General features: G+C 41.1%; 1 protein-coding gene across 1 annotated transcript; it reads right to left on the bottom strand.

The window, feature by feature from the left end:
- Positions 1–975: 975 nt before the first annotated feature.
- Positions 976–8888, bottom strand: pex2 (peroxisomal biogenesis factor 2). Its single transcript, XM_079576411.1, has 2 exons — positions 8784–8888; positions 976–1986 (listed from the first exon to the last, which is right to left on the bottom strand). Exons 1-2 carry the CDS (start codon positions 8785–8787, stop codon positions 1046–1048), a joined length of 945 nt encoding a protein of 314 aa, XP_079432537.1. The 5' UTR covers positions 8788–8888; the 3' UTR covers positions 976–1045.
- Positions 8889–11771: the final 2883 nt, after the last annotated feature.

Raw genomic sequence — 11771 nt, forward strand, 5'->3', positions numbered from 1 at the left:
GAAGGAGCAGGCTGCCAGGGTTTTGGTACAGTTTACCACAGTCTTATAGGGGCGAGCACCCTAGAGATTATTACAGGGCAAGGGAGGGGGGGAAGAGAGGGTCTGCCTGTCAAGAGAGTGAGTGTGTGAGTCAATCCACGCCCCCGGCTGCCCCCTTGATCTGGTGCATGTTGGGCTGCTGTGAAAACGGATAATAGGAGTTAGAACGACCAGGGCCCGGTCTATGCAGAGAGAAGTGCGCTCCCTGATTGTTAAAGAACTTTTCCCCTCATCTAGGCACTTAGCTAAACAAACACCCAAGAGGTAGCACTCTATCAATTTTAATGATGTTGAAACACAATTTAGGCACAAAATACACAACAAATGCTAATTCAGTCATGATGAGAGGCATCAGAAATTCCGCCCCATTATTTATTCAGTCGACTTTCTGCATTTTTCATCAGAACAAATATTCCCATTTCAACAAACACACACACACAAGCACACAGAGAGCAAATTTGAAGCATAAATCAACAAGTTCGCTCGTCAAATATATGCTTGGTATGGTCCGCGGCAGTGTCCAGTGAGCCCTTGGCAAATAGATCTGTCCAAAGTCCAGCCTCAGATACAGGACGGGAGCGCTCAATATATGCACACACGTTAGGTCAATGTGCTCAACAGTCTTCAGGAATAAACTCTTACATACACATCTCTCAGTGCATGACTACAAATTTATAGATTTTACAGAAAAAGTTATATAAAATAAAGGTTCAAACTAATAAGATATTCCAAAGATCTCTGGCGTATGGCAGGTCATCTTGAAAGTGTTTTCACACATTGTTATTGTTGCTGAGATGCATTGACTCTCATACAGCAGAACCTTAAAACAGGTTATCGTCCCATCCGTGTTTACCAACATAAATAATCTCATTAATTCCCTTCTAATCTAATCACAACATCAGATTCCTTCACAACATTGTAATTTATAGAGTTGCTGTTTTTCGATCAGTGTGAGGCATCTTTCCAAAATAGATGACTCTTGTAACGGCCACCTACACTGTGCGTATCATCGCTCCTCCAACTCCATCACGACCGGTAAGGGCTGCCCCGCTTCAGCTCCGCATTTAGGACAGGTGAGGTAAGCATCCGCGATACTGTGACTCTTAATGCAGTAGTAGCAGAAAACGTGCCTGCATCCGACTGTGTGCGGCATCGTGGGCCACTCGCCGCAAAACCCGCACTCCTTCCACGGCGCCTCCCCTCCTCTGCCCTCTCCTTTTTCACTATGTCTTCCAAATATAGTCGAATATATCGCCGTTTTGATTTTGTGCGTGTTAATAAGAGGTAAAAAGAACATGAGAAACTCTGCGAATCCGTGCCAGAGCAGCTCGCGGTTCATGTACTGGTAGGAAATGTCCCGCACCACGTTCGGTTTGCTAAACACAGCTCTGGCTCCCACTATCCTCTCAGCCAACACGGGATGCTGCCCCTTTTGCAAAAACACCAAAAAGTTGAAAAGATTGGCAAACTGCACGACGCTAGACATAAAGGAGAAGCAGTTCCGTAGCCCGATCTTGACTGCGTCTCCCTCCTCCGCGCCCGAGGGACCCAAACCGAAGGCAACCAGAAAATTATGTGATCGTTCTTGCAACCAGCGGGGACCTACGGTGAGAAGGGCCAACCCCAGCTTCTGCCTCCGGGACAGGGGCCTGTAGCGCGGGGAGGTGGAGAGCGTGTTGTGGTAGCGCACATTAAGAATAGATTGTCCCACTGTGGCGCTGTTGGGATAGAGGGTGAACTTCCACAAGAGCAAGTGGAGGAGGGCTCTCAGCTCAGGCTCCACAGGGGTGAGGAGGCCGGGCCGGAAGTTCTGGAAGCACTGGGAAAACTGGGACCACATCAGCTGCTCCAGGGAAGAGTCGAGCTCCAGGGCGTCGAGCTGGCTGATCCGCAACACCGGATTTACCGCCTCGGAAGCAGAACCGACAGCGCTTTTCTGCTCGTCCCCTGGAAAATAAAGTGCAAAATGCATGTCAAGCTATTTGGTTTTATAGCCGTCTTGTTGATGATGAAAATCGGGTTCAAAATCAAATCCGTCTCCATTATGAAAACCACAACTCGTAAAACGGCACGCCATCATAGCATGGGTTTTTGGCAAGTGGTTTCACAGAAAATCGTCTGTTTGGGTGCACATTGTTTTTCTTCTGATTTGAGTAATGAAATAAGATAAGGATTTATTGAACTGCTGTTGTTGGAGAGAGGCTGTGCAACTACACAAGCACACAAGGATGAATGAGAGGATGGTGAGAAGTTCAACTCAGATGTAAGCATTAGTGTACTGTATAACAAAATCCTTTCGATACCGAACACAAGGTTAAACAGAACCACTGTATAACTCTATGTAATCTATTAGCATAAAAAGATCTTAAACATTTTAAAGGAAAGATACAGCACATAGGAGAACGCCAAGGCACTGACCCTGTCTCACAATAACATAATAACTTACAGTTAAACTTTGTGTTGGCCGCAACGTGTAGGACAAAGATACCCAGCAGGAAAACAGATCAAATGTAAAGGCTTTAAAGACACAAAAGGGATGTCTTGAGATTTCAGTCACAGTTGCCCACAAAGCATTATTTAGTTCGGTGGTTGATTTAAAAAAAAACAACAACAAAAAACATGACTTTTGTTTTGTACTGTACAAGTCAACTTAATAATAATACTTAATCTTCAGAAACAATGTCAAACAGCGAGGACAATACTTGGAAATACCCCTTCAACAGCCACCGAATGTACTGATAGCAAACGTTCACACTGAGGACAAACTGCTAAAGTCGTGGGTATGAGGCCCGGGAGGTGCAGCCCATCCTGTTAGCGAGGTTTATTTTCTCTTTATACCCACGAACGGAAATCACTTTTCACATGTAAAACCCGTCCTAAATGCAACCTTTGAGCCGCGCCATGCAGACGAGCGGGGGGTCTTAGACATCCAGCAACACACATGAGAGGTGAAGGCCTCAAGGTTCCCTCAAAGATAGGGCCGTGTGTACAAATCACATCACCAGGGATTAGGCTAACGGCGCGGCCAATGCTTTTGCCGTAAAATATCTGCCAAATGTGGAACTTTATTTTCATATATTCAAGAGCCGGCTATTGTGACGTCCAGTTTTGAAATACTCCCCAGTTTTATCTGCCCTCAAATACTTAAGACTAACTAATAGCGGAGCGGTACAGGGGCGGTAAGATAGAGGGGGACTTCTCTGCCACTGGCTTTTGTGTCTTGCTGAACAGGATTTGTCATAAGGCTTTAAAGGAGATTTCAGCAGCGTAAATATGCCACTTTTGACAGAAAAAGACGGCGATGATGGTCAACTTTCTCGAGTAGGTTGGGGAAGGGGGGGGGGGTTGAAAAAAGATATGCGGTTGCGATGGTTTAAGGCTTTATGGTGGTTCACAGGGGCATCTGCGTTTTCAGGATGTTTCAATAGAGGCAGGATACACCGTTCGACTAAGTTAGAATTAGCAAATGAATGAAAAGGGTGAATGCGAGCCACGGTAAGCAGGTGTGACAAATTTATTGAGCAGCTGCAATGTTTAGGATTGGAGCCTTGCCTGAGATGGAAGTACACTGAAGATTATTGAGAAGAAAAAAAAAAAGGAAGAAATGCGGCCTGAATGCCTGGAATCATATAGTTTAAGCACGCAGGGTACAACTGAGGTTTTGCAGGCACTTTTAAAACAACACCAAATAAAAATCTGGATACAATTGACATCCAATGTGCAAATGAAAAACAAACACATATTCATAATCTGTACAACACGCTAGTTTTCTTTTTGGAGATTGTGTATCGTGAATAGCCTAATCTGAATTGTATTAAGAGCAGAATGGCTCAAGTGTCAGCCCTGTAACAAACTGTCCAGACTCCAGGCAACACTCCACACAAAGCCCAATGTTGCCGGGATAAGCAATGATGTTTAATAAGAAAAAGAGAAAAAATGCTGAGTAAAAATTTACTTAACATAAAACATCTTGATTTCTATTATGTGTTAGCCGTATTGTTTCCTTGGTGGGACAAAACGTGCCCCAGTACTACTCCGATCCGTGTCTATTGTAGTGAGGGAGGCGTGCACGCACACACAGCAGGTAGTGGAAATCCCCATCACTGGAGCGGCGGCAGCGGCAGCCCTCGGGAGAGTAAACCCGGCTGGGTCCAATATTCTTTTCAAAGCCTTTTATCGAGCAGTTTACAAGTTATGAATGAATATGTTTTATTTGGGGAAACACGGTATTGACAGCCACCTATCAATAGTAATGTGACTATTGTCAAGGGTGTGTCGATATTAATGTAATTATGATGTAGAGGGATCAGGGGGATGTCGGAGTCGGGGGCCAAGTAACATCTCCTGCCCACTGCCGTATCAATAGCCGGGATTGCTATTGACGGCTCGCCTTCAGACTTGCAGCACTTGCCAAATATATAACAAGCAGACACTTCAGTCAATGCCAAGCTGCCTATAAAAATTAAGCATTCGAATTTACAGCGCTTTATACCTTGGACAGCTGGAAATCCATGTTCCTTATGTAATAGTCAAAAGTCACAGTCAATGCCAGTGTTTACAGAGTAGCGACATGCTGGATTTTGCCGATAGACAGTAGAGCCTTTGCACACATACTGTACAGAATATAGGGAAGGATAAAAGGCGAGGATTGATGCTTCTCGCTCTCCGTCGTGCATCCACTCCGCAAGGTGAAATATTGACTTGATAATGCTCTTCTGGGTCATCCAGCTAACTGAAATGGTGACAAAATGCCCTCTATTGGAAAGTCGGTGTCAGATAGGTTTGGAGAAATTCAATGAAAAAGTCAAATCAAAAGGAACTGGGGTCACGCCTGCCTTTCAGAATGGCACATGAGGCTTTAACATACACTTTGCTGAAAATATTATAAAAGCTTTTCTGATTTGATGTGGGTTGTTCTCTTAGCCTGTGCATCTTGCTCAGACAAAAGATAACGCACGGACTCAAGGCTGACCGCCATAGCATACAGACAACAACAACAATATCCAATCTAAAGCAAAACAAGCTACAAGATTGGTTCAAGTTCAAGGCAAATGGGGCCATGACCAGTGTGAAGAATGAAAGCAGGAGGAAACCTTAGTGTACACAACATTTGACTTTTAAGGCCTACTATAATTTATGGGGCTCCATTCTACAGGGCATCAAAGTATTTCTTTACTTTGCAGAAATATTGTGTAAGAGTTACAATAATACTGTAAATAATGTGGTAACTCAAAGTGCAATAACAGAAACAGAACACATATCAGTTTATTTTATAATATGATGAATCAACCTAAACCTTAACCTATCTAATAGAAAGACTTGAAAGTGCCAGGGAGATATAATGGCTAGCAAGAGGGATGCAAAGTGTATTATACTATTCCTCGTCCTAGATACCATGTAATTTCAATCCTATTACAATGTTATCGCTGTTCTACAGTAAAGTGTAAGCAACCATGATATATGCTAAACTACTGGGTCAAATCCACCACTAAACTGTGGCAAAATTATTGTACATGCCACTCTAACATTTCACTAAAGATATATATTTTTACATTCAGTAGTTTCGTATGTGCTTTCTGTTAGTATTACAGCCAAATCATTATAAGATATTGCATGCACACCATCACTCACTACAGTGGCTTTAACGCAAGGTGAGGTGAGACACTGTGAAACAAATGAAGACCGTATGCAAAGCTCTATTGCCATTTAGTTTGACCTTGGCTCTAATGGTCACAATAAGAGGAGGGAAACACAAGGCCCAGCCGCACTGGAGGGTTGCACCTGGGGAATAGCCCATAGATAAAAGTGAAAGGATGTCTACCTCTTATTCTTGACCTTGGCTGCAATGTCTCTGGATGGGGAGATTTGTGGCCATAAACCAAGGGCTGGTGTGTGAGCTGAGAAAGGTGACAAACTAGTGAAAGACTACATCAAGCATAACGACAAGAATGCACTCAAGATCCTTAAATGGCTATCATAGCAAGTTGTATTAAAATTACGGACCAAACTCCAGATTTGGCTGCAGAAGAAGAGCAGTACTTAAATTTCTGAGCACTTAGCCACGGTTGTTTGCATAATACACTTACGCAAATAATGCAGAAATATTCACTTGGACTGGTATGATGCTTGTAGCGAGAAATAGGCCCTGCGTTTGGCAAAGCGCACCGGATTGCAACTGAACTTTACATTTTCTTCTCTCAGTCATGTAAATTAATTTGTGTAAAAGCTTGGGTGAATAAAACCCATTTCTCCTCACCACTCTCGATTTTTTACCCCCACTCCTGCACTTCCTCTTTATTGCCCCTTTCGCCAGGAACAGCCTATTAGCCGAGGCCTGCTAATGTCCTCACAATGAAAACGGATGGGAATGTCAGATTCCCAACTTTAAGAGAGTGATGTCATACAGCAGACCACAGACATTACTGAGCGCGGCTACGATCACCCAGGCGGGAACAGGACTAATTGTTATGAGTATGTTTCATGAAAAATGAATGCGTGCAAATGCGCAGGGGGGTCTTCTGGTTGAGTACATGCGTGTCTCTAATCACTCTGCACTTTTCCAAGCCACGTGGTTAAGGCCTGAACACAAAGAGTCGAAAACACACACATCAGTTATAGATATCTGACATACAAAAATGTTCTTGGCTTAATCTGGTTTGCACGGAAGGTAAATTATTTAAAAGAATTAATTGATTTCACTGATATGAAGGTTGAGTACGCCCTGGCTGTTTGAGTAATAAGTACAAGGCTTTGCAAAAAACAACTTAAAAAGTAATGAATTATTTATAGGTCAGAGAGGCACAATGAATGTGAAGGCGAAAGCTGAACACATAATAAATTAAGGGCACTAAAGTTGATTTTTCTGAAGTCAATGAAAAAGACCTTTAACTTTTCTATGGAAAAATAGAAAGTGGCGTTCACAAAAAGAGCTGTGAAATCACAAATTCTAAAATAGCCAATCATGGAACATATGCCACAGTATTAGGCTGGAGAAAGGCCTTCATATTTAAAAAAAAAAAAAAAAAACAATTAAAAAATCGAATTGCAATTTTTCTGTCAAGTACTACGATTGCAATTAGATTTAGGTTTAAAATTGCAGATGAGTTTACTGTGCACATTTTATTTTAAACATGTCCAGGAGTTTAAGTCTAATGGTTTTGTATAGCCCAATATCACAACAGAAGTTGCCTCACAGGGCTGCACCAAACCTCAAGGCAATAAAACAGAGCAATAAATATGACAATTTAAAGTTCAGGAGCAGTAACACTTACAAATACAAACGCAAAGTTAAAATACCACATTTAAACTACAGTAATACAAGAAACACATGCATTTTAGAGCATGTACTTGTAAAGGTCTAAACTACAGGGTTCACCGCTTTTTAACATAATCACAGGAGATTTTAAGGTCGCCAGTGTGTACTGCCTAGTGCCTTCCTTGTTTGCAATTCGCTGACATATCTTAACAAATCTTTATTTTGATACAATAGCGATTAATTATGCAGATTAAACTGAAGACAATGGACAATTAGCGGCAAAAAACTGACACATTCACATTCATTCACAAAATAAATGTCAACCAACAATTCTTGATGTGTTACAAATAGGTAAAGATATTAGATTGTGGGTCTAAATTTTCACTTAAACTACCCCACTGTTTTTTTAATAGACTTAATAATTAGTTATAATAATGAGTAATAATAATAGTCTGAAAACATAATGATGTTTTGAAAGTTGGGTACAAAATGATAATAGTATTATTATCTATTAGTGAAATAAAGTCCAAATTGCTCTAATTTTACCAAATGCTGGGTCATCAAAACGGTTCATCCTGAAATCTTTTTCCACATTTGCCTTACACTGGCATTGTCTTTTTATGACTATTATTTTGGTTGACTTTCAGCAACAACAAAAACCCAAATCTGCTCTATTTTGATAATAAGGCAAGAGCATTATGTGATAATCACAGTGGGGATTAGGTTAGGCAGAGTGTGTGAGGGCAATTCAGTCAAAGCTTCTGGGAAAGAGAGATATAACCGCGAGACAGATAAGAGGAGTGATGATTGGGATGAGAAAAATGAAGAGTAGTCTCTTGAAAATCAATAAAGAAAATCAACTTTGCCTTGAATCTCTATGCTGAAGATTTGGATCTCTGGCGCTGATTATTAATGGGAAATGGACTTATGTGGGGAGCAAATGGCATTGCTCCTCAAGAAATACAACAACAGCAAGACGATCATTCAAAGTTACAGCTAATTAGAAGTGTATTGTACATATATAGGGGTCGAGAATGCATACTGGTCATTGTGGCTTTCCTTTTTCAAAAGTAACAATCTACTTAATGTTTTTCACGAACCACAATTTGATGAGTTATAACGTTTCTGTTCTTGTTGAAATTAATACACGACTATAATTGGTTTGATGCAAATCTATCACTACAGATGATTATATAATTAAGATAGGTGCTGAATGTGCTTGTCGTATACAAAATCAGATAGTGACAGTGAGAAAGTAACGAGATGAAATAGAGATCTAACAGTGTTTTACTGATGGTGATGTAAAGCAAGCCCTGAATGCAAAAATAGGATTTTTTTTTCCATGCTTAAGGAAGAGAGAGCCAGAGCAACATGCAGCTAAGCAGGACTATTTTCCTCTCGATTCATAAATGCTCAGAACATCCAAGTAAGACATCCACTGCGGAATGTAGTAGTGGTATCTATGCATTAAAACGAAAGGGATATTCACCCATTTTCCTCCTGCAGAAGGCAAAAATCAAATTAGACCCCGTCTGTGGAACGAAAACAACGTGGACTTCCTGGTTGAGTCGCTTAGTTCCGCCCCACGTGCAGACCAGGACCAATCGTGTGCAGGAACGTAATGATGTCATCCCATGTAGCTACAACACGGCCAATCAGAGCCAGCAGCGGAGTCACAGCGGTAAACAGCATGGGAAATGTGACCTTATCCTCTCTAGCCCAGAAGATCCGAAATCACGCTATAAAGTTGTAGTGAACAAACTGCAGCGAGCGAGCTGCTGTGAAAAAGACGGTAACGAACGCACACCTTCAGAAAGACAAGTTTATACATGTTATTTTTGCAATACGTAATTTTTGGGGGAACACTCCGTTTCTAAATGCGATAAAGCCAGACAGATGGAAGTTGAAACTGCTTAAAACAAATTACTACAACTACGGTGAAAGCCAAAACGGCAAATGTGTATAATACATGAAGTGTAATCCATGCCCTAAAGTTATTGCCAATGTAACAGAGCCTCATGAACATATTAAATGGTCTTAACGAGCAAATGCTTGGAGTGTTGGCGCGGAGTCAACATGTTTGAATCAAGGGAACCTACAACAGGTATGTGACGTCACTTGTAGTGCTGTCGAGGTAGCGTGGCCGAGCGGTCTAAGGCGCTGGATTTAGGCTCCAGTCTCTCTGGAGGCGTGGGTTCGAATCCCACCGCTGCCATTATGAAGTTGTTACTGAACTTAGAGACTTTTTCCGTCAATAAACATTTTTATGTCAATTACAGAAATGAGCAGTAGAACTACCAGGAAGTAGTCTAGATGATAATCAATGAACTGCAAACGCAAAGTAACAACTTTTTTCTTTTTTTTTTTACCAACATCATAATCTATTCTGTGGTAGACATTGTTCAATGAGGACAAAGCCAGGACCACAGAACTGTCTTCAACTATATATATTCTATCTATTCAACTATATACACACTTTAAATATGAGGACTTAGACCAAGGACAAAGGGGGGAAAGAATATTAACTTGTTTTTACTTTAACAATACACTATTAAGTGTGTTTCAGTACTCTGTGTATCTGCAATTTGTATTGTATTACAGCAACTACTTGAATCAAAACAGGTACCGATTAGTCTTGACATGTGTAGTTCTCCATTCATTCATTAGGTTATGATTTGGCCCAAAATTCAAAGAACATCCTGTTCATTGTGCCTTGGCCATCAGAGATGACCTCTGTCCTGTCAGATAAATGGCAGGAGGAAGCAGAGGGGTGCTTTCATAAAGCCGCAGCACTTGTAACAGGTGGCAAATTGCATTATGTTTCCATCCAAGCGGTAGCGCTCAGGAACACTGATCCACACTCATATTTAGAAAAGGAGAGGTTTCTAATCATCAGGATTGTCATGAGGCATCATTTAGTTACACAATGTAGCGTGTGTGAGGCAGCCGGTGCATCAGAGCAGGTAACTAGGTTTCAGAGATGGGCTTGGTTTGCCGGCCTCAGCCATGTTTGTTTTTAACAAGGTTATTGTTAGGACCAAGGAGCCCCTATGTCCTAAAGGCTGATGTGTTCAGTCAATCATTGCTTTAGGTTGGCCCAATACAGACACTGGCCAATTTAGTATGGCCAATGTATTATTTACTAATATTTTAAGTGTATGCTTACTTGGATAATTATTATGTTAAGAGAATCTATTTGTTTTTTGGTTTTTTTTATATTTAGCACATGAAGCAAAGGCATCTTCTTATGGTGTCAGGGAATTACCATGTGTGCAGCTCTTTACAGTGAATTTTATTCTTTCTTCCATTTTGGCAGAAAAATGTTTCCATGAATGTTAACTAATTATTAAATTGTTTCTTGTTTTTCTGACAGAGGAAAGTGCATGTGCCTCAGTGGTGAATGATCTGACAGACCAGAACCAGGTCCTCATCCAGATCATTGAAGATGTAGTCGGTGAAACATTCTCCAAGGCTGGAGTGAGAATGTAGTTATCGACCACTACTGTAAGTCTGTACACTGTTTTAGAAATATGGGAGAAGTATATACACTTTGGCTTTAGTTTGAGTCTGTAGGATAGGGCTGAATACTGTATGTGGAGCTTCCACTGCTATTGAATGATTAGGACAGAGCACTTTTTCAATTATAATTCCTATTATTAAAGAGTAATTATTGCATTATGGAATGCATAGACAGAAAGTCTATTTTGTTATGAAAATAGTTATAAAAACTTTTTCACCTGGGTTCAAGGCCCATCTAACATGAATGAAAGAACATGAGTAAGAAAATTCCTCTACACAAAACAAAAGTCTGAGGCCATTCTGTTGGGGTCTAAAAAGGTGATTAGAGATAATTTCTTGAGTCATCAAAGGAGAACCGTGAAGTCACCATCACTACTTAATATTGTGACCTTAAGTATTGTTACAGTGGTTATGACGAGGCCTTGACCTCACACTGACTGGGGTTTGCACACAGAAAAGTAATTACGCCCTATTGTACATCATAGTACTTATCTGCCTTTATGGACAAGGTCAGAGGTTTGACTTCATGTGCAAAAGGGTCACAGCAATATAAAGCTGTGCATTTCTCAACATTCAAAGCTGTCAATTTAAACTGCACTCAATTTAATTCTCCTGAGGAGCAATGGCATAGCAATAACATACCAGCCTGCACACAGTGTTCTTTCTGAGAGCTTTCCATGTACACAATGTAGCATTTAATGAACTATCCAATACATGTTGTCAATCACTTCATGTTCGTCACCCTAAATCTCTGAGGTGATCCTATTCAACAGATCTGCGTTTGTGGGAAAGATACAAGCACAGCAGAGATGGTAGAAGTTAACAGTTAAAAGAGGAAGGTGGCTGAAGTAAATGAGTGTGCATGTTTTATCAGAAAGTGCGAGTTCTGGACAGGAGAAAAGCGGCTCCACAGCTGCCTGGTCGGCCCTGTGCGCTCAGCGGAGGAGAAGTGCACTGA

Source organism: Gobius niger (assembly GCF_951799975.1).
Source record: "Gobius niger genome assembly, chromosome: 18".
Lineage (NCBI taxonomy): Eukaryota > Metazoa > Chordata > Actinopteri > Gobiiformes > Gobiidae > Gobius > Gobius niger.